Source organism: Rhinopithecus bieti, unplaced genomic scaffold, assembly GCF_001698545.2.
Source record: "Rhinopithecus bieti isolate Rb0 unplaced genomic scaffold, ASM169854v2 scaffold_9615, whole genome shotgun sequence".
Lineage (NCBI taxonomy): Eukaryota > Metazoa > Chordata > Mammalia > Primates > Cercopithecidae > Rhinopithecus > Rhinopithecus bieti.
Window position 1 is genome coordinate 2,260,152 of NW_016806325.1, and position 27,561 is coordinate 2,287,712.

General features: G+C 39.9%; 1 protein-coding gene across 3 annotated transcripts in view; it reads left to right on the plus strand.

Moving 5' to 3' along the window:
- Positions 1–27,561, plus strand: part of PDE7B (phosphodiesterase 7B) — a 344,591-nt gene that overhangs the window by 238,120 nt on the left and 78,910 nt on the right. For all 3 annotated transcript variants that reach the window (XM_017875484.1, XM_017875483.1, XM_017875482.1), the window contains one exon: positions 20,799–20,882. In XM_017875484.1, coding sequence (XP_017730973.1) covers positions 20,799–20,882 — 84 coding nt within the window. The remainder of the gene's footprint in view (positions 1–20,798; positions 20,883–27,561) is intronic.

Genomic DNA, 27,561 nt, shown 5'->3' on the forward strand with positions numbered 1-27,561 from the left:
ATTGTCCGGCACTCCCCAGTGAGATGACCCCAGTACCTCAGTTGAAAATGCAGAAATCACCGGTCTTCTGTGTCGCTCGCGCTGGGAGTTGGAGACTGGAGCTGTTCCTATTTGGCCATCTTGCTCCGCCCCTCCTCTAATGCTTTTCTTAATGGCTTTTATTTTGGGGGGGGGATTTAAGGAGTGGAGAATTTAATAGGCAAGAAAGAAGGAAGAGGCACCCCCTGTACAGAGACAGAGGGAGGGGGGCTCCAAGTTGAACGAGGGAACCCCTTTGTTAGTGGTTTTTAAATATTCCCTTATTCTATCTGGTTTTTTTCCTTCACTCTCCTACTCTTAAGCCACTTTGGTCCCATATTAAAACTTTTCAAAATGACAAACATCCCAATAGTGGTATATGTGGGAATCCAGTTTCTCTTTCCCCCATCAACACATCCAAAATAATTTTCAAAAACCTTGACACCAATCTATGAACGTGCATTTTCTCTGAGGGTGAATTTTAGTTACATCGCCTTTGACTAAGGATTAATAATGCAGATATTTTACTCAGACTAAAAAACATAAAATGGAAAATACTGTTATTAGAGACACTCAGCAACAGCTTGAGAATGTCAGCAAGTAAAGCTGCGTGTGTACGGTGCCAAGGTAGACGGAGCAGCTGCTTTGGAAGAATATTGAGAAGCCAGCTGTTATTCCCATTGGCACCAGAACGTTCCAATCACCACCCAAACTGTGGGCATCGTGCGCCAGAATCTGGGGGAGAAGGCGCCTTCACAAGCCAACTAGAAAAGGGCCCTTGTTGTTTCTATGTGTCAAAGTTGTATCTGCAAGTATTTGTATACTGTTCTTTCTTTACCCATTCTTCCTTCATAGGTTAGAATGAGAAAGAGAGTATCCTGAGGAGAGAAACATCTTTCTGTTTCACTTTACATTGTTATAACAAATAATTTTGTGGTTTAATTGTTGATTGTGGCATGGCTGGGCATCTTATGTTGATTAATGGAGCAAATGTGAGCAAATCCAAGTGGATTTCAGAGGGTGACTCATTCACCATCTGATATGGACCAGTCCATTATCTAAAGCTCTCTATCTGGGAACCAGAAGTTTAGGCTGATAAAAAATAGTACCTCAAAATATCTGCACAATGACAGACAAAAGAAAATTTAAGAATAAAAAATTAAAATATATGCCCCTAAAGAACTTTTTTACTTCCAAGCAAAGAAAGAAAAAAAAAAAGTTTTCCCTAAATTTGATTACCACAAAATAAGAAAAGCAAGAGATATTCTCCCCAAAAATTTATTCTGACTTGGAAATTAAGTTAATTCCATAAAATGAGGCCTAGTTAACTTTCACTTTGGCTTTATATAAACAGGTTTTTGAGACCTAAAAGCATTAACCTAGATAAGCAATTAGAAAGCACTAACTTCATCCTCAGTATGCTAAGGCATGCAAAGCTTTCTCATTAAACAGCATTGGCTTCTCCAGAAGAAAGGGGATAAATAATATGCCTCATATCCACATATTCCCAGTTTGAGAAATATATGTATATACATAGTCCTACTTTGAGGGCAGTGTTGTTCTCCCATGCTGGTTTAGGGGTTGTAATGCCATGTAGCCATGTGACAAGCAGAGTTATGTTCTAGAATTGAAATTAGGAACATTCTTGCTCTTAGAACTATCTTGGAAATTTAAATCAATCAATAAATAAATAAAAAAGCAAAAAAAAAAATATCTCCGCATTATGTTATCCATGGTTTCAACAAGTCGATACCATTGGGAGAAAGCCTTTTTCTCTAAATCACATAAGGAAGAGTGGACAATCAGTGGCAAACCTGTGGGGCCATCCATCCCATCGGCAGTATACCAGTGCTACAAGACTAAAGCTCAGTGTCACTCTGAGTGTTTCTTTTACCAGGGACGTCTTTAAACCTAGTAAGTAAGCTGCTAAGGAGCATTCCTGAAACACTGCACAGGATAGAGCTAGGAGCAGATGGAGACTGATGTCATCAGAACTCACACAGGAAATAAAGACATGACTTGTAGCAGGTTATAATTTGACTATACCAGCATGGGGACAGAAAGAGAAGAGGCAACCCCACAATGGGGCAGTGGAGCTGTGGGATATTTCTTACAGAAATATTACAGACAACTTCTGCAAAACATCAACCATTTGTTCGTAAATTTACAAACACTCATTGAAGGTGTGCTGTAAGTTATGCACTAAGCTGGGCACCTCTGAATCCAGGAGAACACAGGCCTAGAAGGAGAAAAACAAGAACACATTAAAAGTCTTCAAACTTTTGAAGACAGCATTACCACCAATATCATAGGGGCAGAGTAGGATTAGAAGTCAAGTGGACAAAAGACCATGTATTGTTTGCATTTATGGATATGTCCAGAAACAGGACATCTGTGGAGATAGAAGGTAGAATAATGGTTGCTTAGGGCTAAGGACAGTAGTCTGGGGGGATAGGAAAGTGACAACTAAAAGGTACAGGGTTTCTTTTTGCAGTGATGAAAATGCTCTAAAATTGACTGTGGTGATGGTTGCACATATTCTGGGAATATACTAAAAGTCATTGAATCGTACACTTTAAATGGGTGAATTGTGTGGTATGTAAATTATATCTCAATAAAGCTGTCATTTTAAAATGTGAGGTAATAAAATTTGGCAGGGGGTGGAGGGGGAAGCCAAGTAAATGGAAGGAGCAATAAATACTCCAGAAGTGGATCCTCTTCCTCAGGTCCCCGCTCCTAGCCTGTACGCCTTTCCCACTTACACACACACACACACACACACACACACACACACACAAGAAAGAAAGAAAAAGAAACACGGGGAACTATCAGATATTCTTGCTCACCTAGAAACCGCAAAACACAAGAAAAACTGTTCAGAGAACCTCGGTGTCTCATTTTCTATTACATTTGAAGCCCACTTAAACGTGGAACGTGATGAGGTCCCACCTCAGTCCTAGGAGAACTGTGAGCTTGTGAATTATTGTTCAGCACCTCTTCTAGACAAAAGGACTTTAGCTCATAACAACACAAACCTCTGGATAAAAAGAGGAGACTTTCAAGCTCTGTGAGGCCCTCTCATAAATAACAAAAAAGATTGGCACCAGGTAGGTCATCCCAGAGACTAGAGCATTTACAAAGTTCTTCTATTTGAATTTATTTCAAGCAGTCAATAAATAAATGGTTCCTTGCTATTAAAAATGGAGAAAAGAGAAGACTACAAACAAGTGCTTCTACCTCCGGCAATTTGGTCCATTTCTCCAGCTCCCTTCTCAGAGAAAGATGCAATTGTTCATTTGATGACCCTGGTACTCAGCGTATTTTCTTTGGGGCCATCTTTTGAATATTATTTTGCATAAAACCAAGTAAATGAATGGGAAAGTTGAAAACATAATCAGAATGTTATATTGACACTGTTGTAGATTTTCCGAATGTTGAAAACAAGAAATGAATGGAAAAGAGTTTGCCAAAGTGAACATTTTATGCATCTTTATATAGGGCATATTCCCAAGTGGAAAAACATACACTTGGATAAAGTAAAATGGCAAAATATTTTTGAAAATTTCAAATTTATGACAGTTATTGGTCGTAATTAGGCAGAACCCTTGCCCTCAAAAACTTACATTTTAAATATTCACTTCTTTGTGTGTGTCTTTTACTCCTTCCTTATTTTCTATGTCTAGTGTTCAGAGAAGGCACTTTTAGCTGTTTTGTAGGAGCTACAATATTCTGCCCCACCACAGGAATATAATCTTTCCTAGAGCATCTGTCTTTCTAAACCATCTATCTTAGTGATACACACAGTGATTACTAGTGATTGCGTAGGCCCTCTGAAATACTGAAAGACACCAAATCAGGTTGTGTGTGTTTTTTTTCCACTAACTCAAAAAGTGCTGTATTAATGTTAGCCTTGAATGACTCACAAGTGACTGTTCTTTTTTATCGTCAGAGATACAATCAGGGATCATCTCCCTTCCACTGGGTGGGGTAGCCTGGGTTCCTTCACGTGGCTGTGAGAAAGTCTGAACTGTGGAGCATCACGATTTGGGGGGAAAGCCATGCTAAAAGGTCCAGAAAAGACCCAGGAAGATGTCTTCCATAAAGTTGGTGATCAGTTATTGCCAAAGGAACACTGCAAATGTAAAGTCTCTCGTTTAGGAATTTAGAGAATTTGTGCTTTTAGTTGAAGGGATTGTTGAGATATGAAATGGCTTCCCAAATGCTATTAACATAAAATTAGGCTTTGTATCGTGGCCTGGTTTTTTCTTTTTCAGCGCTTGCACTGCACCTTCCCTATAGTAAATAATATGAAATGAACATACATCTTATTGTGCTCTTCATCTCATCACTAAATATTTTTCAACAGTAGTACATTTTATTATTTTTGTCATTTTGCTTTGAGTGTGAGTACACATTGTTGTCAAAGTCCTTTCTCAGCTCTGGTTTGGGCAATTCAAGAAAAGTGTGCCAGCTACCCTCTTAGTTTGAACCAGGTTATATGCACAGTGCCTTGGGTTTTGTTAAACAACTAAGTCTCCTAGGAGGGCCAGGAAGTTTTCACCACAGATACCCTAACCTCCCTGTCTCTGTCTCCCACTCCTCTGCCTCCCATATTATCTCTCACCAAACAAGCCACTGTACTACCTATTTCTTTATGCCAACCTCTAAGAAGTTCATACCCTAAATTATCACTACCTTTTTCATTTCAAAATACTCAACAAGTCAATCCATTTCACAGAGCCTCCCCTAACACACCAGAGCAATGCTAATCCATTTTCCTAGCCAAAGTGCCCACATTCCAACAGGACACAATTCACAAATGACCAAAGATGATGCATATTATAAATATTTGCTTTCTGCCCTATTTGCTTTTGCCTCATGTGTCCTCTCTACTTTGTGCTTTGGGTAAGACCTTGAACATGTGGGTTGGGTTACAAAGTGAGATAGCCATCAGTGGTTCTCAACATCTCCCCATTGAAGTCACCTGGGAGACTGTAAAAATATGCACAGATTCACTCCTGCCCAATTAAATCAGAATATCTAATTGAAAACAACTGATCACAGATGGTTGTGAAGGAGAGTAGAATGTTAGCCTAATTTCTTTTTTCCTCCCATACTGAGCTGAGGGGGAAATTCCTGGCCGGTTTCAAATATAATGAAAAAAAGTAAATAAAAGAAAATGTTCTGATAACAAGTTAGCAACTGCAGAATCCTGTGATTAGAAGGTTAAAGGTGGGCAAAAGCTTATCTTTTTCTAAGTCACTGCACGTCAGACCAGAGAAATATAAACATTTGTTTTAAATAATGGTTCCCTTTTTCTACTCACTCTTACTATAAAGTTTCCATGACCCACACCTCACCTTACTCAACTGCTGTTGATGAGTAGTAAGATTCTCTGAACATTGATTCTACGAAGTGTGTTAACCTCAAGAAGTATATATTCTAAAACATCAAACATAGGATAAGCTATGTTTGAGGTTCGTTTGCAGGTAGTATTGTCTTAATTGTGCAGCTTAGAATTTTGCAACCAATGTGCTGTGAATGAACCTCCAGTGTGCTGAAATATTCAATTCCCTCAGCCTCCTGGGTGGCCAGGCAGACCTGGGACAGCCAAGACTGGGAATCAAATATTTTTTTTCTGATGTGTGTTATAAAGTGCAAAAGAGGGGAGCCGTGGAAAGATACAGATGGTAGAATCTTGAATGTCTGAAGTAATAAGCAATACAGAGTATCAAGTTCGTGCTCTATGTAGAAGACATTATATACTGTACATAAATCCATCCAACAGTTACAATTATACATATAAGAGTAAAGCCATAAGCAGCATATCACTTATGAGAAACTAAGCAATTCGTACTAAAAGAAATTGTCCCCCTGATTATCATCCTGTAGCACAAAAATTACTGTCATTACTTTATATTGTTCACAGTCATAGTAATCTCTAACATAATAATAATACATGAGTCTAGAATAGGTTTTCAATGAACACTAAGAATGGACATTGCTGTTTATTTATCATCTCCAAAATAATTTTTCGATATATATGTAATAGTTTTCAGTTCCAGTTCTCAAATTCAAACATTAAAATCATGTAACTGGGTTTGGACATGAAGAACTACTTCTCTGGGTTCAATTATCACAAAAAAAGGGATATTTGCAGATATGTTTGCAAAACTCCTGTCAATAATCCTAGTGGAATTATGAAGAGTGCAAAAGTGCCAGAAAAGTAGAAAAAGGTAAAAATTGTCTAAATTTTCAAAGAGGGAGAAATGGCAGATTCAGTTTTTTAAAAACTCAGAGTGAAGGCCAGGCACTCTGGCTCATGCCAGTAATCCCAGTACTTTGGGAGGCTGAGGCAGGCAGATCACCTGAGGTCAGGAGTTCGAGACCAACCTGGCCAACATGGTGAAACCCCGACTCTACCAAAAACACAAAAATTAGCCAGGCATGTTGGCGGACACCTGTAGTCCCAGCTACTTGGGAGGCTGAGGCAGGAGAATCACTTGAACCCAGGAGGCGGAGGTTGCAGTGAGCTGAGATCGCGCCACTGCACTCCAGCCTGAGCAACAAGAGCAAGACTGTCTCAAAAACAAAACAAACAAAAAACCTCAGAGTGAAATGGGGAGATGTTGCTCAAGGGGTACAAAGTTTCAGTTAGACAGGATAAAAAAATTCAGGAACTCTATTGTACAGTATGATGACTATAGTCAACAATGAGGTACTGTATGCTTGAATATTACTAAAAGAGTAGACCCTGAATGTTCTCAACACACAAACACACACACAAGATTTCTATGTGAGGTGATGGATGCGTTTATTAGTAATCATTTCACAAGGTATACATATATCAAAACATCGTGTCGTATACCATAAACAGATATAATTTTCATCTGTCAATTATATCGCAGTCAAGCTGGGAAAAAAACACATCAAATGATCTCTGTAAAGTATCTCCACTTCAGTTTAATTACCTAGTATGATGGCTGTGTAAACAAACGATGCTGCCTGTCAGGGGTATGTTTAATGCACAGTGGAGGTCTGACAGGGCAAATTAATATATGACCCAGTCAATCCTATCACGAGTTAGTGAGGCCCGGTCACAGAAGGGCAGGTTTCAGGGACTATTTCTGCCCATGGGCAATGTTACCTGAATTTTATATGCTTCTCAAATAGTCCTTTCCAAATATCAAGAATATATGCTGCAAGATCTTTCTTCCAAGGATGTATCTTGCACAGTCCAGCTTAATTAATTTTACAGACAAAATACTCCAAAATACCCCTCTCCCTAAAATACATGTATTTGCATGCTATATACTTATAAAATCGATGGTCAACCTGTGTGAATGAATAGACCCATGGCCATGTGCCATGATCCATTTTCTGCCTTCTCTGTGCAGCCAGGAGAATATTTATGGTGGCTTAGTTCCCTTTTCTGGAGAGGCCCATGAACACATAGGCCCTAGGAGAGTGTCTACACCACTGAGTGAGAAAGCCACCTCTGGGAGCCGTGAGCAGAGAGAGAAGGGGGCACAGTAACAAGACTTGCCACAAATGGAATGGGAAATGCAGTACAGGACCTGGTTTATAGGGAAAGATAAAACATTTGTTTGGGGATCTATTTAATGTATAAAGTGCCCTAACAGTCTGCTCTCAACAGAGCAGCCAGTGCAATCCTTGAAAAACCTTTGATCATGACACTTTCTCATTCAAAATTCTCCTGTCTTCTGTTTCACTCTAAGTCTCTAAACTATCTACCACTCTCCTCCTTTCTTAGTCTAGTCCCTTCAGACTGCTATAGCTAAATGCCTTAGACTGGGTAATTCATGAGCAATAGAAATTTCTTGCCTGTGGTTCTAGAGGCTGGGAAGTCCAAGATCAAGGTGCCAACAGGTTCTCTGTCTGTAGAGAGCATGCTCTCTGACTCATAAGACAGCACCTTCTATGTGTCCTCTTGTGGTCCAAGGGGCAAGCCAGCTCCCTTCAACCTTTTTTATAGTTCCATTCATGGAGGGTAGAGCCCTCAAGACTTAATCACTTTCCAAAAGGCCTCAGTTCTTAATATCACCTATTGGGGATTAAGTTTCAACATGAATTTTAGAGGAACATGTTCAGACCTACTACTACCTACTTCTCCATTCTTGTTATCTCCTTGCCCTCATCCCCTCACACTCTTGCACCTCACTCTCCCTGTTCCACCATGTTGGCCCCCTTGCTGTTTCCAGAAAGTACCAGGCATATTCTTTGTTGTCCTGGACTTGCTGTTCCCTGAACCTGAAATGCTCCTCCCAGATAGTCTCCTGGCTCCTCCCACACTTCATTCAAGTCTTTGCTCCCTGTCACCTCAGGGTGGCCTTCTCAGGCCCTGCCCTGTTGAAATTGCAGACCTACCCCACCCCTGCACAGTGGAGTCCACCCAGCACTCCCTCATCCCTTCCCTGCTTATTTCTCCTCATAGCACTTACATTATTTCCCTACAGAGGGCAATTTACTTATTGACTTTGTTTATTGTCTGTCTTCCCCACTAGAATCTCAGTCCCACAAGGGCAGGTGCGTTTTATCTGTTTTGTTCACTGCTATATTCCGAGCATCTAGAACAGGGCCTGGCACATAGTGGGCAAACAAAAACATGTTTGTGGAATAAATGAATAAACATCCAGTTGGTCTGCAGTCCAAAAAAGAAATTAGAACCACAGGTATAGACCTAGTCATGCAGACAAGGATGCAATGGCTGATGATACCAGAGAATGGAGCTAGGGGATCTCTAAGTATTTTACACACACACACACATGCTCCACATACAGCAGTATCTACCTAATTATTTCCCCCAGAACAGTCATCTCAGCAGAAATTTGGAAAACACGTTTCATAGACGAATATATTTGAGAAATACTATATGATCTCACTTTCTTGGCTATTCGGTACACATTAACATACTGAAGGGTCTGAGAAATTCTGCAATTAAAAAAAATTAATTTTGTTAAACCTGCATGTTTCCCAATCAAATTTGATAACACCCTTTAATTCACATAATGTTTAATTGCATATCAAAGAATGTTCTTCCCTTTAAACACACTTTGACCTAGATTTTATAACAGTATCAATAATATGATTTATATGATATATAAAGTATAATAATGCAATATTAAATTTATGTAACATTTTATATATTCTGTATTTATATGGTTATATCAATAAGAATACTCTTAAAAATAAAATTTTATTACAAAGTGATTGGCAAAGCAGTTTTATCCAATTTTACCCGTGTGATTTCATTTGATTCCTACCCTCTGTGAAGTATACAGAGCAGATCCCTACTTAATGAAACAGAGGATTGGATGAGACCCAGAATGGGTAGGACTTACCAAGGTCACAGGAGAGAATGGATCACTTTTCATGCCATTGATTTCTTTACTTTGTGATACGGTTTCAAAATACTATGTATTAATAATACTCATCCTCCCTTAACAATAAATCATGGCTGTCAGCTCAAGACATCTTTAAACAGAGATTGCACCACATTAGTTAAGGGCACAGGCTGTGGAACTTAATTTCCAGTCTGTCTTCATACTCACTGGCCATGTCTTCTGGGCAAAGTAATTTAACAGCTTTGTCTCGCAGAGGATGATATTGATAATAGCACTGAGCTAAGGGAGTTGTGAGGATTACATGAGTTAATTCAAGAAAAGTATTTTAAACTATTACGTAGCCCACACTCAAGGTTCAATAAATGCTGGCTATTACTATAGAAATACATGTTACTGTGTTTAATAACAGCATTCTATAACATGGGTATAATATAATCAATTCAACCACTTCCCTACCAAGTCTACGTTTTGCCATCTGTTTCCTTTCTGAAAAACAAACAAAAAATGAACAACAGTTGGAGCTTAAAAGAATCCCAAGTGCCATGTTGGCACAGATGTCTGGAATGAAGAACTCCCAAATACTTCCTGGTGCTGAGTGGGCTCCAGCGGTGAGTGTGGTGGTTGAATGGTCCTTCTCTGGTCAGCAGACTTAGTGTGGAAGTCTCCTAAGAACAGACTATCTCCTGGGACTTGGAGTATTTCCTATCCGTGATCAGCAACATTTTTTCTTGCAGTATTTGGCAAGTTTGTCCTTGTTCCCGGCCAGAATCAGGAAGTTCAGAAGCACATAAAAACAAACAATACATAAAAACGCTTCTCTCAAATTATTCAAAGTTCAAAAACATAAGAAATTGTCCATGATATTGGGATCTACTTGGCATTTTATCTGACTAATTACATTTATTCTCATCAATGTACCCATCTTTTCCTTCCCAGTGAATGCTTTTATTTTATTTTATTTTATTTTATTTTATTTTATTTTATTTTATTTTATTTTATTTTGGCAGTGTTTTCATTGTACCTTTTTTCTTGAAGTATATTTAAAGAGAGGAAGTGTTTAGACAGGTTATTACTGTATTTTGTAAAAATTTACAGGTATTTTCATGACACAGACTGTTCTAGCCTCAGTTTTCAAATTATATTTTATTATTAATATCATTTTTAGAAATTACTATTCTTAAGATCAGCATAATTTTCTAAGAATGTCATTTCAATGATCACAGTTGACCAATTGCAAGCCAATACAATAAAGTGCTGGTTTTTGAAATTTTACTTATCATTCAAGATCCATTTAAGTATCAGCTCCTTAATAAAACCTTCCTTGTTCCCCAACTCCATGTGATGCCCAAAGGACTATGCTGCTCTCTCTTCCCCCGGCTCGCTCGTGAGCTCTCTCTCTCTCTCTCTCTCTCTCTCTCTCTCTCTCTCTCTCACGCACTTCAGTCACTCAACTAAATCCAATGGACTTTGTTCAATCACCATTTCACTTGTGCTTCTTCCACAAAATCTATCTGGAAACCACTCCCTTGCTCTTCCATGACACAATTCTGGTTTTCTTCCTATCTCTGGCTCCCCCTTCTCCTTTACAGACTCCTCCTCCTCCAACAAGTGATTAAATGTTACAGATACTCAAGGCTGGATGCTAGACCCTATTCACTTCTCGCTCATTTCCTAGGCAACTTCATGATGACCCATAGTTTTATTTGACATGAAATCATCCCTTTTTATGGTTACATAGTATTCCATGGCGTATATGTGCCACATCTTCTTTATCCAGTCTATTATTGATGGACATTTGAGTTGGTTCCAAGTCTTTGTTATTGTGAATAGTGCTGCAATAAGCACACCTGTGCATGTATACCCAGTAATGGGATTGCTGGGTCAAATGGTATTTCCAGTTCTAGATCCTTGAGGATTCGCCACACTGTCTTCCACAGTGGTTGAACTAATTTACACTCCCACCAACAGTGTAAAAGCATTCCTATTTCTCCACATCCTTTCCAGCATCTGTTGTTTCCTGACTTTTTAATGATCGCCATTCTAACTGGCATGAGATGGTATCTCATTGTGGTTTTGATTTGCATTTCTCTGATAACCAGTGATGATGAGCATTTTTTCATGTCTGTTGGCTGCATAAATGTCTTCTTTTGAGAAGTATCTGTTCATGTCCTTTGTGCACTTTTTGATGGGTTTTTTTCTTGTAAATTTAAGTTCTTTGTAGATTCTGGATATTAGCCCTTTGTCAGATGGATAGATTGCAAAAATGTTCTCCCATTGTATAGGTTGCCTGTTCACTCTGATGATAGTTTCTTTTGCTGTGCAGAAGCCCTTTAGTTTAATTAGATCCCATTTGTCTATTTTGGCTTTTGTTGCCGTCGCGTTTGGTGTTTTAGTCATGAAGTCTTTGCCCATGTCTGTGTCCTGAATGGTATTGCCTAGGTTTTATTCTAGGGTTTTTGTGGTTTTAGGTCTTACATTTAAGTCTTTAATCTATCTTGGTTAATTTTTATATAAGGTGTAAGGAAGGGATCCAATTTCAGCTTTCTACATATGGCTAGCCCGTTTTCCCAGCACCATTTATGAAATAGAGAATCCTTTCCCCGTTGCTTGTTTTTGTCCGGTTTGTCAAAGATCAGATGGTTGGAGATGTGTGGTGTTATTTCTGAGGCCTCTGTTCTGTTCCATTGATCTATATCTCTGTTTTTGTACCAGTACCATGCTGTTTTGGTTACTGTAGCCTTGTAGTAAAGTTTGAAGTCAGGTAACATGATGCTTCCAGCTTTGTTCTCTTTGCTTAGGATTGTCTTGGCTATGCAGGCTCCTTGTTGGTTCCATATGAAATTTAAGGTAGTTTTCTCCAATTCTGTGAAGAAAGTCAGTGGTAGCTTGATGGGGATAGCATTGAATCTATAAATTACCTTGGGCAGTATGGCCATTTTCACAATATTGATTCTTCCTATCCATCAGCATGGAATGTTTTTCCATTTGTTTGTGTCCTCTTTTATTTTGTGGAGCAGTGGTTTGTAGTTCTCCTTGAAGAGATCCTTCACATCCCTTGTAAGTTAGATTCCTAGGTATTTTATTCTCTTTGTAGTAATTGTGAATGGGAGTTCATGATTTGGTTCTCTGTTTGTGGTGTATAGGAATGCTTGTGATTTTTGTACATTGATTTTGTATCCTGAGACTTTGCTGAAGTTGCTTATCAGCTTAAGGAGATTTTGGGCTGAGACGATGGGGTTTTCTAAATATGCAATCATGTCATCTGCAAACAGAGACAATTTGACTTCCTCTTTTCCTAATAGAATGCCCTTCATTTCTTTCTCTTGCCTGATTGCCCTGGCCAGAACTTCCAATACTAGGTTGAATAGGAGTGGTGAGAGAGGGCATCCATGTCTTGGGCCGGATTTCAAAGGGAATGGTTCCAGTTTTTGCCCATTCAGTATGATATTGGCTATAGGTTTGTCATAAATAGCTCTTATTATTTTAAGATACATTCCATCAACACTTAGTTTATTGAGAGTTTTTAACATGAAAGGCTGAATTTTGTCTAAGGCCTTTTCTGCATCTATTGAGATAATCATGTGGTTTTTGTCGTTGGTTCTGTTTATGTAATGGATTACATTTATTGATTTCTGTATGTTGAACCAGCCTTGCATCCCAGGGATGAAGCCGACTTGATCATGGTGGATAAGCTTTTTGATGTGCTGCTGGATTCGATTTGCCAGTATTTTATTGAGGATTTTCACATCGATGTCCATCAGGGATATTGGTCTAAAATTCTCTTTTATTTTTGTTGCTGTTGTGTCTCTGCCAGGCTTTGGTATCAGGATGATGCTGGCCTCACAAAATGAGTTAGGGAGGATTCACTCTTTTTCTATTGATTGGAACAGTTTCAGAAGGAATGGTGCCAGCTCCTCTTCGTAACTCTGGTAGAATTCGGCTGTGAATCCGTCTGGTCCTGGGCTTTTTTTGGTTGGTAGGCTATTCATTATTGCCTCAATTTCAGAACATGTTATTGGTCTATTCAGAGATTCAACTTCTTCCTACTTTAGTCTTGGGAGGGTGTATGTGTCCAGGAATTTATCCACTTCTTCTAGATTTTCTAGTTTATTTGTGTAGAGGTGTTTATAGTATTCTCCGGTGGTAGTTTGTATTTCTGTCCTCACCTATTTTTCAACATTTTGTGTAATGTTTTGCATAAGCATTTGTTGAAATGAACTAAATCAGTCTAGGATCCCCTCTGAGCCTGCCCAAGAACTAGCCCCTTTGCTGACTCCCATACCTAAATGTTCTACCAAACTGCAAGATACCTACACACTCCAGTGGAGTCTACATCTCCCTATAGTCTATCCTGCACCACTGGGGGTTCATGGGTCCGAGCTGTGGTCCACAGCACACCTGTTGTCCTGGGCACATAATGTTGCTGTGAAGAAACACCGGGATAAACGTTCAGTTTCCTCAGGACATAGTTTTGGTGCTCACTTTTATGAACCCTGGCATGTCCAGCAGAGAGAGTAGAAACACAGCCTGGGAAGACTGAAGGGACCTGTGAATTACATCATGCATAGTTGTTCCTGGTCTCTGTTATGGAGAATGGAGATGCTAGCCACGTGCAGAAGTGCTTTCGAAAGCAAGGGTTCCCAAGGGCACCTGGAATCCCAATTTAGTCACTTTATAAGTTGTCTGTGCTCTTCAGGACAGTGGGGATCATACACACACCTATGTCTGGGGCATGACACAAGGACTAAAGACGCTCATACACATAAGGCCCTTCAAACAGATCCTGACACTTAGAAAATCCTCCTAAAAATACCAACAATTAAGGAGCGGGTAGGGGGCGGGTGGAGGGGCGGGAAGGAACACAGGTCAGAAGAATGGTAACTAGGTAAGAACAATAGCTACTGGTTTTTGAGTGCCAACTAAAAGCCAGGCACTGTGCTAAGTAATTTATATATAATGCATTTCTAAAAAGCAACAAACTTTGCTTTGTTGAGATTCCAGAGATTAAAAGTATTATCCCAGAAATACATGAATGATGCGTAATCTTAGACCCATCCGTGTTTTCATTACTGAAGGCAGACCCAGACTGCATAGTCCCCAAGGTGACTCCTCAAGTTGTTCTCCTTCTACCCAACCTTTGTAAGAAGATATGTCTTTGTGTTCTTTTAAGTTCTTTTACAGCTTCCTGAAATTCTCCTTAGGCATTCCCGCTGCTTCTTGTTCAATATCTTTTTTTATGAGACTCCTGTGTTCCTGGTGATTGAAGCTTACTTTTTTCTCATTTTCTGTCTGAAAAACTATTGAGCTCAAAAATGAAGATTGCTCTTGTTGACACTAGTCTAAAACCTGTCTTACTGTCTTTAGAAAATAAACACACTACTATTTACATATTCACTTTTGCAGCATTCAAGTTCCAAAATGCATATTTGTCAAAAAGTCATTCTAAGCTAAAGGTGCAAGGTGGTGCAGTATTGTTTGGCAACTCGAACTTGGTGAAATTTCCCCTTTCTCTGATTTTGATATACAAATCAAGATTTTTAAGAAGAAAAGAAAGAACTTTTTTCACATGCAAAGAAAATTGTATTTAATTCCTTTTGCCAAAAATATGGTTTCTGGATGACTAACTCCTGGTTTGCCTCTTTCCTACATACGAAGCTCTCTCACTGACAGCCCAGGAATACACAGCTAGTGAAACAGACCAATGGACAGGAAGCCTCCTACTTAGCCAGTTCAGCACATAGTCCTTGGTGACCAGACAGGCCCAGCCTCACTCAAGAAAGTGGAAGATTGAACCTCCACAGGGGAAATTTGGGTCTAATCAGCCATCTTGGGTCCCTCCTGTAAGATCACGGTACTTGGAACAATAATCTCTGCCTGAGTTATCTGAACTGACTGCTTGTGCTACCCCACAAATCTATGGAGTGATTAAATTGCACAACCTTCCTCCTCTCTTTTAGGCCAGATAAACATCTTAGGAGAAATCGTTCACTTAGTTAATTTGGAGAGTAGTCAGCTGAAATAAACAAAGCTTCCAGCTGAGATGTGCAGTATGGTGAAAGTTCTTGTCTGAGATTTGGGATCTGGGTTTTCTCTGTCTTTATTTTGCAAGTGGTGGCAGTGACATGAATTAGTAATGTGCTCAGCAAGCTCACAGGAATACCTTTCATGAGAGCTGTTTCTTTCCCACCATATTTGGGCTGCTTTGCGGCTTCATCTTTCTGATACCAGCACTATCTCATCTTCCTGGTTCCTAGTGACGGCCCTGCTATGAATCGCTATCTCATATTCCGTGCAACCTGTTTATACCAAGAATGTCACTATCTTCTTCATTCATCTCAGATGCCATGGGAGCCCAGTAGCTACTGCTCTGTCCCTCTCTGACACCTTTTCCTCACCCTGAAATGACCTTGACATACCACGACAGGGGCCAGAGTCTGGTTCTTGTCACATGGCCTGTGTTTCAGCCACTGTAAATTGTTATCGCTGTCAGAGTCTCCACCCTCTTTGCCAGTTACATAAGAGGCCACATAGACGTCTGCTTCCTAGCACAAGCTTTTATTAACCAGAGGCAGCACGAGAGGCCAAGTAAGCAATAGGTCCATTCCGGAGCCATGTCCTCAGGGAGGGTGAGGGGCTGTAGTCAGGTCAGGTCGTGGCTCCTGGGGCAATTGGGCTCAGCTCTGGGCCTGTTTGCAGCCTTCAGTACAGGGGATGACATGTGATGTTGTCAGCCTGAAGGGGCAAAAAAAGCAGCAGCCCTTTCAAAATCAGAATGCCCCTGCTGTTTGTTTCCTTTTGGAACACAATAAGAACAGACTGGGGACATGACTCTGGGCTGTCAACGCTTCCTACCAGCTTCCCCAGCACCTTTCATTTGCCAGAAGAAAAAAAGCAAGTTGCTTAAGTTAAACAAGGACTTAATGAATAGTCAAAATAATTGTTTAGCTTGGATATAAGGCCTTAGGTAAATAGATGATTGCCTGAGACCTGGGCCAGGAAAAGCAGCTAGGCAGGACACCGCTTGTTCTTTCCCTCGGACAACAGCCCAGTAGCCTCTGCTCCTCTGAGGACTGTTGTTACTGAATTAATTCTCTCTTCCCACCAGCGTATTAAAGCAATTTAATATCAGAACAGGCTCCTTAAAGCAGAGAGAAGGAAAGAAAACTTTCTATGTTAGAAATATACCATTAACACATAAATCCTACTACATGAGTGCTTCCATTAAATGGAATGCTTAAGATTGGGAATGTCTGGTGTGTTTGTATTGAACTGTTTTCATGTAGTGAAATTTCTCAGGTGCATTGTTAGCATACTTACAACTGTCCTGCCTCCTACCTTATTGGTATTTTTAACATGATTTCATCCTTTTGCAAATGATTATTTACTACACCAAAGGGGCATTGTTAGGTTTCTGAGGAATCAGCTTCTCAAAGTGCCATGTAGTTGTAGACAGTGTCGGCACTGAAATGGAATCTTCCAGGTATGGTTTCCTAATGTGTTGTTAGTGCTGACTTGTTTGGATTTGTTTGCTTGTTTAGGTATCTTTGCCCTCACCCGGCTCCATTGCTACTTGTCTCTTCTTCCCAAAGTAGGATGCAGTATGAAAATTTGTTGTCAGCTAATTTCACTTCTGCTGAAGAATATTTTTAGTAATTGTTTTCTTACTTGAAAGTAATAGATTCCTTGTTGATCCAGGACAGGATTTGCTTGTCTTACTTGTACAGTCCATTTCCACTGAACTGCTTTTGATTCAACTGTGAACTCATCAAGGGAGTGGGATTCTCCTGGTATTCTTTTTCCACAAATCATGATGACTGTATATTTGGTTTATCGGCAAACAGCAATCAAAGCATACATTATGTAAGAAAAAGTTAATGCTGACCTGTTTAAACAATTTTTCATCTTAATAATATAGGAGAGTGGTTAAGAACATGAGGTTTCAAGTCAGTTCTGAGTTTAAGCATAAGCTCTGCACTTTCTAGCTCTATGAGTCTGAACAAATTATCAAATTTCCATTGGCTTTGTTTCCTCATCTGCAAAATAGTCAAATAATAATAATAATAATAACTACTTTGGGTTGTTGGGTTGATGATGTGAAATAATACGTGTAAAATGCTCAGCAGAGTATAAGTATTCAATGAATGTTATCTACCATATTATTTTCACATACCTTATAATTTCCTTACAACAACTCTGTGATGTAGACAAAATTGCTATGATTTATGCAATTTAAATATTAGACAACAGGACTTCAAAGTGATTACTGATTCATCCAGGGTTACCCAATATGGCAAAATGTTGGTCTTCTCAGTACAGGAGCCCCCAAGTTCCCAGTGTATTGCCCTCCCTTCATCCATTCGGCCACAGGGTACTCTTCCTCAGTTTCCCTAAATCTAAAACCTTACATGCTAATGGGCGTCCTCTGCCCTAGACTCTCAGGTGGAGACCAGGAAGAAATCCTGTCACAGGCATTAAAACCTTCGTCAATATTACATAGACACTTTCTGGGGAAGTGGTAACCTCATAGCTACAAAGTCAAGAGGAACTCTTTGGTAATACTGAGAAGAAAATACTAATGGAGAAGTGATTTTCAAAAGGTGAGACTGAAAGTGCTGGAAGAAGCCCATGAGATTACAGCAACAGGTCAACAAATCCACAAGCCCAGTCAGCTTGGTAAACAAAATCTATGCAGTCTCCTCCATGCATCATTTTTACTATATACCATTATACAACACAAATGTGTTTAAAGTCAGTGAGTCTGTTATATCATTTTAACATGCTGTATTTTCTCAATTGATATTAAAACTACAACTTCTTTTATGTGAGGATCTAAGAATTTCATTTCTTTTTTCATTTTAAAAACCTGGTCTACACACTCCGTAAGGTGTGTGTTTCTAACCATAAGATTAGAAACCAGTGGTATTGTGGAGAGAGCTCTGCCTATGAAGTCTAACAGCCTAGATTTAAGTGCTAGCCCCACTGACTATAATCTGAAACCACCATCAACTTAGGCAGCTCAGTTAAAGTCCATAAATATTTACTATATCAGGACTTCAAGGGGCTTGTGCCTTTACCTGGAACTACAGAGCAAATAGTAGTCCTTCACAACCATTCTTCTCTGAGCCTCTATTTTCTTACTTATAAAGTAAACAGAATAAAGGTGTCTCTCCTCACTGGGTTATTATGAAGACCCAATGAGAAAAAAAAACAAGAAAATAAATACATTGTCATGTTGTGAAAGTGCTTTGTAAACATACGGTGTTCAAGACAACTGCTGAGGAGAGAAAAACACTTCAACTTTCCTTAGTAGCTTTCCTTTATTGACCAGCCACCCAATATCAAAATAAATAAGTACACTTTTTTAAAGCTAACAGCATTACCCTCATTGATGTAAGTTTATATTCACACCTATAAAAGTACTTTTCCATCTGTTTCCTCTTCCTGTCACTTTGGTTTATAACATGTATCCATAAATTACAATATTCTTTCATATCAATATGGCAATGTAACATCAGATTATACAAAGCATTAAAGAAGGCACCAGTATAAAATTCAAAGCAGAGAATAGCTCAAGAGCTCATGGCTTGCACTTTACAGCTCCAAGTACAGTACACTCAAGGCCCATCTGTGAGGGTCATTTTAAGCATATCATCAGTTGCATGAGTTGCAGCTGATGGGGATCTCACCCAGGTCCTGAGTTCCTCCAGGAATTAGGAAAGGAAGGAGAGAGGACTGTTCTTCCTTTCAGTTCCTAGGCTGGGGCCCCAGTGCCACCTTAGTTTGGGGAAAAGGTAATTTAGGGAGTGTACCCATTACTACTGGAATTGAAACCTTCCCTGATTCAGTTCTTCCAGAGATATATTATGTCTCAGGTATTTCTACCTCTCCTCTGATTCCATAGTATATATAATAACTGGTGAATTTGGTCTTTATTTCTACTCTTGTCAACAGAGAACATTCACTTAGAATCCACTAAGTACCAGACAGCCTTGAAAGTGCTATGGAGAAACGTAAATAACATGATATGCATGATCCCTGCTTTGCAGGAGTTTAGAAGGAAGCAAACCAGCATTTATTGCCAGGCAGTGAGTATTATTTTAGGTTCTCTGACAAGGACACTTCGAAGTGGGTCTTAGCTTCATTGTATAAATGAGGCATCTGAGGCTCAGATAAATAAATCTGCCAAGATCACACAGGTAGCAAGTGTCTCAGCAAGGTTTCTCCAAAGCCTACCTTGTTCTAAAGTCCATGTTCTTTCCACTCTACTCTGTTACCTCCTCTGATGAGAAAGACAGGACACATACCAAAAAGGAAAACGAAAACAGATATTAAATATGAAAGGAAACCAGCCAGGTACAGTGGCTCACGCCTGTAATCCCAGCACTTTGGGAGGCTGAGGCAGGTGGATCATGAGGTCAAAAGATCAAGACCATCCTAGCCAACATGGTGAAACCCCCTTCTCTACTAAAAATACAAAAATTAGCCGGGCGTGGTGGTGTGTGCCTGTAATCCCAGCTATTCGGGAGGCTGAGGCAGGAGATTCACTTGAACTCAGGAGTCAGAGGTTGCAGTGAGCTGAGATCACTGCACTCCAGCCTGGCAACAAAGTGAGACTCCCATCCACAAAATATTATTATATATATATATATCACAATATATATATATATTATCACAAATATATATATATATATCACAAAATACTGATATATATATATATCACAAAGTATATATATCAATTCACCATATATATATATATATATCACACCATAGTATATAGTATATCACAAATATATTTATTCACAAATATATATATTATATATATAGTATATATATATATATATATATATGGAAACCAAATAAATAAGTACTAGAAACTCTACGGACTGTCCTGTGTGCAAGACTGGCCAAGTGCCTGGAGCAAGGCTAGCCTGTGAGGCGATTCTAAAGCACATTAATGATATAATATGGAAAAAAGGAAGGTGGATAGCAGTCAGAAAACAATTGTGCTGGAACCAAGAAAAATTATAGTCTGGGTGATTAACACTTCTAAGAATGAAAGCTACAATGCAACACTCATTTATCCTTCCAGATTCAGATGCTTTGTCTCTGTGGCCCTGGGAAGCATAAAATTACTTTTGTCTTTTTATGGAACTTTGTAAGTTGCTGTGATTTTCACAGACCCGTCTTCTGAGCACATACAAGAGACCCATGTTCCTTGTTGTATTGCCAACCTCATTACACTCAGCATTAAATATCCCTTTCCACACAGCACTCGCTTCAGTATGGTAAAAGGGAACCATTTTTCTCCTGACATGTGGGGTTGGTTTCATTGAGGATTTACAGAGGATTTAAAGGGGAAAAGTGAATGCACGTGGCAATGTTTTCAAGCCTTTGTTTGGATTTTCTGTTTTCTAGGAGATATACGACTAAGGGGTCAGACGGGGGTTCCTGCTGAACGCCGTGGCTCCTACCCATTCATTGATTTCCGCCTACTTAACAGTGAGTAATCAAGTGTACCTGGAAAGGAACAAACGTTTTCTTCAAAAAGAAAAAAAAAAAAATCCTCATTTCCCTCTGAACTTCAAAACGTTCCGGGGTCTGCCTTCCTTCCTGAATCTCTCTTCTGCCAACTAGAACTTAACCCTTTGTCTTTGAATTTCCTCACAAGTGAAGTAATTCTGGCCCTGCCCTGCCTCTCAGAGCTTCAGTGAGGGTCAAATGAGATCAGGTCAGCTTTAAAAGTATAATCCTCTGGCCAGGCATGGTGGCTTACGCCTGTAATCCCAGCACTTTGGGAGGCCAAGGTGGGAGGATTGCTTCAGCCCAGGAGTTGGGCAACATAGTGAGACCTTATTTCTACAAAAAATCAAAAAATTAGCTGGGCATGGTGGTGCAGCCTGTAGTCCCAGCTACTTACTTGGGGGCTGAGGTGAGGGAATAGCTTGATCCCAGGAAGTTGAGGCTTCAGTGAGCCAAGATCTCACCACTGCCCTCCAGCCAGTCTCAAAATAATAAAATTCTTTTATAAAAGTGTAAGTCTCAAAAACTGTGATGCCCTATACAGGAAAGCTACTATTTTCATTTTCCAGCACATTCTCTCTACCTTCAGCCAGAGCTAGACTAGGTGAGATTCCATTTTATTTTTGAAACCCCACAGGGAATCCTCTTCTACAGTTGCCCTTAGTAACCCACACATTATAGAATTCTCACTTCTTTGTCTAATATAAATCCTCAAGGTCTTTTCTTGCCTTCCTGGTAAAACTCCTCACCATGGCAAAATCCAAAGCATTGCTGCTTTCTCCCTTGAACCTTACAAGTTCATTGACTTCTGCCTTCCCCTCCCTAAACTACCCCTCATCGGGAGTTTTGCTCAACCTTTGGTCCATAATTTTCTTAATCTTAGGTTATTTTGCAAACTCAAACCAGTGACCGGTCATCCCTCCAGATTTCATATCTTATAACGATCGTAATCATCCTTCACTGTAGACTTGTGGGGGAGGTGGAAGAGCAAGTGGATAAATTTCACAATTTGCTCCAAGGTTTTCAGTGTTTGGTTCTCATATCACTTCCCATCTATAAATTTCAAAGTACTAGATTATACCCAAAGAATATTACTTTCCTTTGACACAAATAAGCTTAGCTAAAGAAGTCATTTGATTTACTTCAACCCCTGGAAATTACTAGGAGAAATTAGAACTTGTTATTTCTAATCCTTCAATCCTTGGGAGGCCAATAGTAGGTGGCATGTTTGTATTTCTCCTGGCTTGTTCATCTCCCCTATCAATGTGCAATGTCTGTTTTTTTAGCACTTTCAGGGACACAGAGACTTGGAGTAATTCTTTCCACACTAGAGATAACCTTCCCTACCCAGACCCTCAAAAACGCTTTTTGGAAGACCGAATTGAGCCGTTAGACCAATGCAATAATATGGGATACAGCCTGTGGGAGCTCTAATGGTCTGTCTGACCTTTCCTTATACCCTGATTGGGCTGTTCCAGCTACCCATGGAAGTTACACCTTTGACAGTCTCTAGACTGAATGGATTTCCAGGTCCTAGGCATGTGGTTTCTCTAAGCAGGACAAGGATGAGCAAGGGGTTCCGCTTCACTGTTTCATATAGACCAGAACTCTCCAACAGCGTCCCATTTTGAAAGTTGGAGAGAGAAAACAACCAAAAAGCCTCTTCTCAATAGTAGATGAGTGTTAGTTCATGTTTTCTGATATGAACCACAAAGGAATTAGGAAAATAAGGGGATATTTCTGTTTATAATTCCAAAGTTCCATTATTTTAAAACCTTAATCCCAGTGTTAATAAGCAACTTTACTGCTAATGGTGGTTATCTTTGCAGGCGGGACAGTGGAACACTTTTTGTTTCTGTTTTTTGTTTTTTTTTTTTTTTTTTTTTTTTTTTTATTTCAATTTGCCCTTTTTCTTTTGTAATCTGAAAAACAATGGCAAATATAAATAACATTTAAAGAGAAACTCATTGCAGACAATATTTCAGTGTCATATTGTTCACCATGTAAGAGATCATCTGCCAGCAACTGCTATCCTGTCTCCCCTCTGCTGGAGATCCTCCAGGACTTCTGAGTACCTGGACTCAACCCCAGCCTCATTTCCCTGGCCCTGGATGCTGCCTGCCCCTCCACCCCTATTTCACCCCACCTGGTGCTCACAGTCCTCCACTCATCGAGTGACAGCGCTGGCCATCCACCCTGAAATTCCCTTTAGGGTCTCCTCAGCATTCCATTCTGGATAACTCTTTCACCCATGTCTCTTACTCTATAACATACTGCAGAGGCAATATTAACTTTTCTTTAGCATATTTTCCTTTATATGAGGTCTCTAGTTTTTTTAATGTATCAAACATACCCCAAATAGGCTATAAGATTCTAAAGACAATCTTCTCTTTATCCCCAAACAGACTATAAGATCCTAAAGACAATCAGTTGCTATTGATCACTTACTAACTATAGTTAACTTACCAACTATTAAAGGGTCTCCTCAAAAACATTATATTAAATAACTGTGAACATAAATTATCCCCTGTGTTTAACTGAACAACACAGGTAGGAACGAAGACCTCTAAGATATTCCTTTATTTGTGATACGATTTACCTCTTGGTATCATGCACCATAGACCCCGTTGGTGAGTTGAAACTAGAACAGATAACATTACTGTGGTCACCCTCCACGGTTCCTAACTTAGTTTGCAATTACAGCAGCTTGTCACTATGGAGCAGAGATGTATGAACATCTGTGTTAGTCACAGTTACATAAGGTATATATGTCATATCTCCTACTACTTCATATACTGTCTATTTAATTCTCTTTAATATCACTCATGTCCTTGTGGTTTGCCTGAGTTGTTAGTGTGTGCTTTATGCCTAAAAGGAAACATCTTGGGACATCTGGGGATTTTCTCCTAGGGCTTTTCTCTTTACCAGTTCATTCTTATTCTACACTGTAAGAGCTGAGCTAGTTTAAAGTGATTCTTTAGATCACTTACCTTAATTTTGAGTCAAGTTTTTCCCAGTGTGGGCACAGACCCTAAACTTCATTTCCCTCGGGTGCTTGCAGTTTTGTTCTCTCTCCCACGGTAAAATCTAATCTAGGAATTTTTTTTAAACCATTTATAGGAAAAACCAAATCACCATAGCCGTCACTCCCCAGCTCTGCATCCCTGCAGCCTTCCTTCCAAAATGTTAGTGAAACCCACACAACTGCCATCCCCTTTCCAGAGTGTCGCCGGGTGGGTGTCCCTCTCCCACCCACCTCAGTACATGCATGAATCACTGGAGCACGCAAGAGCAGAAATGTATACTAAATAGTGAGGCCCATGCATTTCTCCATTGGTCCCATTAGTCACAGCCCCAGTCTGTCACAGGAGGGCAGGGGACATCAGAATTAAAATCTAAAATAACTCGTCTTCAACCAGAACAGTTTCTAGGCATTAAAATGGATTACTAGGTGGCTCACGCCTGTAATCCCAGCACTTTGGGAGGCCGAGGCAGGTGGATCACAAGGTCAGGAAATCAAGACCATCTTGGCTAACATGGTGAAACCCCGTCTCTACTAAAAATACAAAAAAATTAGGCGGGCGTTTTGGCGGGCGCCTGTAGTCCCAGCCACTTGGGAGGCTGAGGCAGGAGAATGGCGTGAACCCAGGAGGCGGAGCTTGCAGTGAGCCGAGATGGTGCCACTGCACTCCAGCCTGGGCGACAGAGCGAGACTCCATCTCAAAAAAAAAAAAACTGAATTACTAGAAAAGAAGTGGACAAATGACTGCCCACACACCAAATCTGTCCCCTTCTCCTGCCTGTTTTGGTAAATAAAATTTTACTGGGATATTGCCATGCCCATTTGTTTATATGACATCTATGACTGCTGTCACTGAAACAGTGGCAAAGTAGTTGCATAGAAACTGTGTGGTCTACAAACTGCCCCCCACAAACCCCAGAATACTCACTCTATGGCCCATTATAGAACAAGGTTGCCAACCCCTAGATTTTTTTAAACAGATTTAAGAGAGCTTTATGACAAAGCCACAAGCACTTTCAGTCCAGTCTGTTTACCTTTGTTAACGTCTTTTTTTTTTCTGTTACATTTCCAGTGCCATCACTTTACTTTCAAGAGTGGACTCACGTTGACTAAATTTTTATGAACAGAAGAATAAACAGAGAGGGAACATCTGTTATCGATGCAGATTTTAAATTCCAATTTAAAATTATAATTTCTAATTGCACATTCTTCTGGAAGAGGTTATTTTTGCGGGGAGGGGAAGCACATATTTGGGCCAGAGGGAAACACAGTACTACTGATTTCATGTACCTATTGTCTGCATGTAAGGTGATTCTTGGTTTGCCTGGCATAGTCCTAGTTTGCACTTGTTCAGGAGTATTTAATAGTGCCATCTTTCATTCCCAGAGTGTCCTGATTTGAACATTAAATTACAAGGCCAACTGCTTGTATAGGTTTTCCCCCAAAAGAGTATTTCAATTTAATGTTTCTCAAAGATCACATGCAGGAATAAGTTTAAAAGATCTATTGTATAATATAGTGTCTATAGTTAATAACAAACATATACTTGAAAATTGCTAACAGAGTAGGTTTTAAATGATCTCATCACAAAAAGGTATAAGTATGTGAAGTAATGCATAAGTTATTTAGCTTTACTTAGTTATTCCACAATGTGCGTGTGTGTGTGTGTGTATATATATACACACATATATATCTTGAAATATGTTGTATACCATAAATATGTACAATTTTGTCAGTTAAAAATAATAATATCATATCATATGCATTCCAGGAATAAAGATTGGAAAATCATTTTCATAAGAGATTCATCTAGATCAATAGAAATACATAAGACTCATTAAAAGCTCATTTCATTTCCTGTTTCTACTTTACACACACAATTTAGAAGAGAGTCATCTCTATGAACTTCTTGAAGCTTCTCTGGATAAGTAGCAGGAAACTGTGGCCTCAGCACCGTTTATGTGGAACATTGGAAAGATAGATCTTTAAAGACTGTTATCTTTATACCTAAGCACAGAGAGCCAGAACAGAGAGAAAAGGGGGACAATTGTTTTTATTCCAGATGATGTCCTAACACAGAGAACTGGAGGGATGGAAAAGTAATGGCTGCATTCTCCCAATGTCGATTTCCTATAGATTTATTTCATTTGCTACTTCTGTTTGTAGGGGGGAAACAAAGGAGGAAAAAATGTAGAGAAGAGTGTTCCCAGACCTGTGGACCCAGAGGGGAGAGTCGCAGGAGCAATTACAACCTTCTGCAGAGCAGGCGGCTCCAGCAGCCCCGTCTACAGCTCTGTCTCCTGATTTAATATAATCAGCAGCCTGAGTAGATAATGACTAGGTTGAGATGTTCCCGTGGCAACCGTCTCAGAGCAACACAAAGTGATTTCCACACCGGCTCAGCAGAGGAAGTGACATACAAAGAAAACATGCTCAGGGACTGTGGAGCTTGAGGGAAAGAAACAGCTTCAGCCTGAGGTTTTAGGCCACCAAATATCTGCTGCCACAGAGAACCCAGAGCTCCAGACCAGGCCCTGGGCTTTGCAGTAGTAGGTTAATTGGCTATTTGTCTTTTCCTGCCTGTTAATTTGCTAATCTTGATCTTTAAAGCTCTATTCCTTCAGACTTGCCTCTCCTGTCAGGGTCATCTTAACTGCACAAGCATGAGGTCATTTTAATAGAGCTACAAAAATATTTTCCTTTACTTATTATTTCCCAAATGGAACCAATATATACAAACATATATATTTTTTAACCTTTTTATGAAGAAGTGACCCAGAGACTCAAATATTTTTTTTAAAGCTGCCATCTAAAACGTATTATACCCTGCAGCGTTCTTTCTTTGACATATAAAACACACTCTCGGTGAAGGACTGTTGACCAAAAGCCACTCAGTATGCTGGAAACCATCTGGCCCTAAGTGATAGCCCCATCTTAAAGATGGAGGGATAGTTTCTTTACAGACTCCATTTCCTATGAGAGAATTCTTGGCAGTTACAGCCTTTTAGTAACCTTACAGATACCTTTTTCTGTCACCTATAAGAACTACACAAGCAAAGAATCGGAACTAAAATGTCATCGGATGATTTGAATTCAGTCATGCTGAGAAGATGACATCCCACCCCCAGCCCTGCGTTCCCCAAGTGGAGAAGGGAGGTGTCCGCTGGGACTTGTTCAGACTTCTCCTCATACTTGTGAGTGCCAAGGTAACACCCTACAATTTCAAAGTTCAATATTTACCTTCCTCTAGAAGAAAGGCAAGGCACTCGCTGTGGCCGTGGTGCTTTCTGGCTCAGCTGGATCTTGCTCCATGATGGTGCACTCAGGGCTTCTGGCTGCAAGCTCCTAGCACTTCAGCTGCGGAAGTGCCAAAGCAGCAGGATGGTTAGCCACTGAAATGCCACTAGCCTGCGGAAGACAGAGTTGGTGATGTCCCGGCTGTCCCTATGACTACCCCTTGATGGAGCACCTCCTATGGGAGGCATTGTACCAGTGCTGGAGATACAGAGATGAATGAGACATGGCCGCTGCCCTGGAGGGATTTACAGTAGCATAAGCTACTGTATCTACAATTTATTTACAAATAAATTTTGATGTGGTGTGATACACCAAGTAATACACGCCTGTATAACAGCA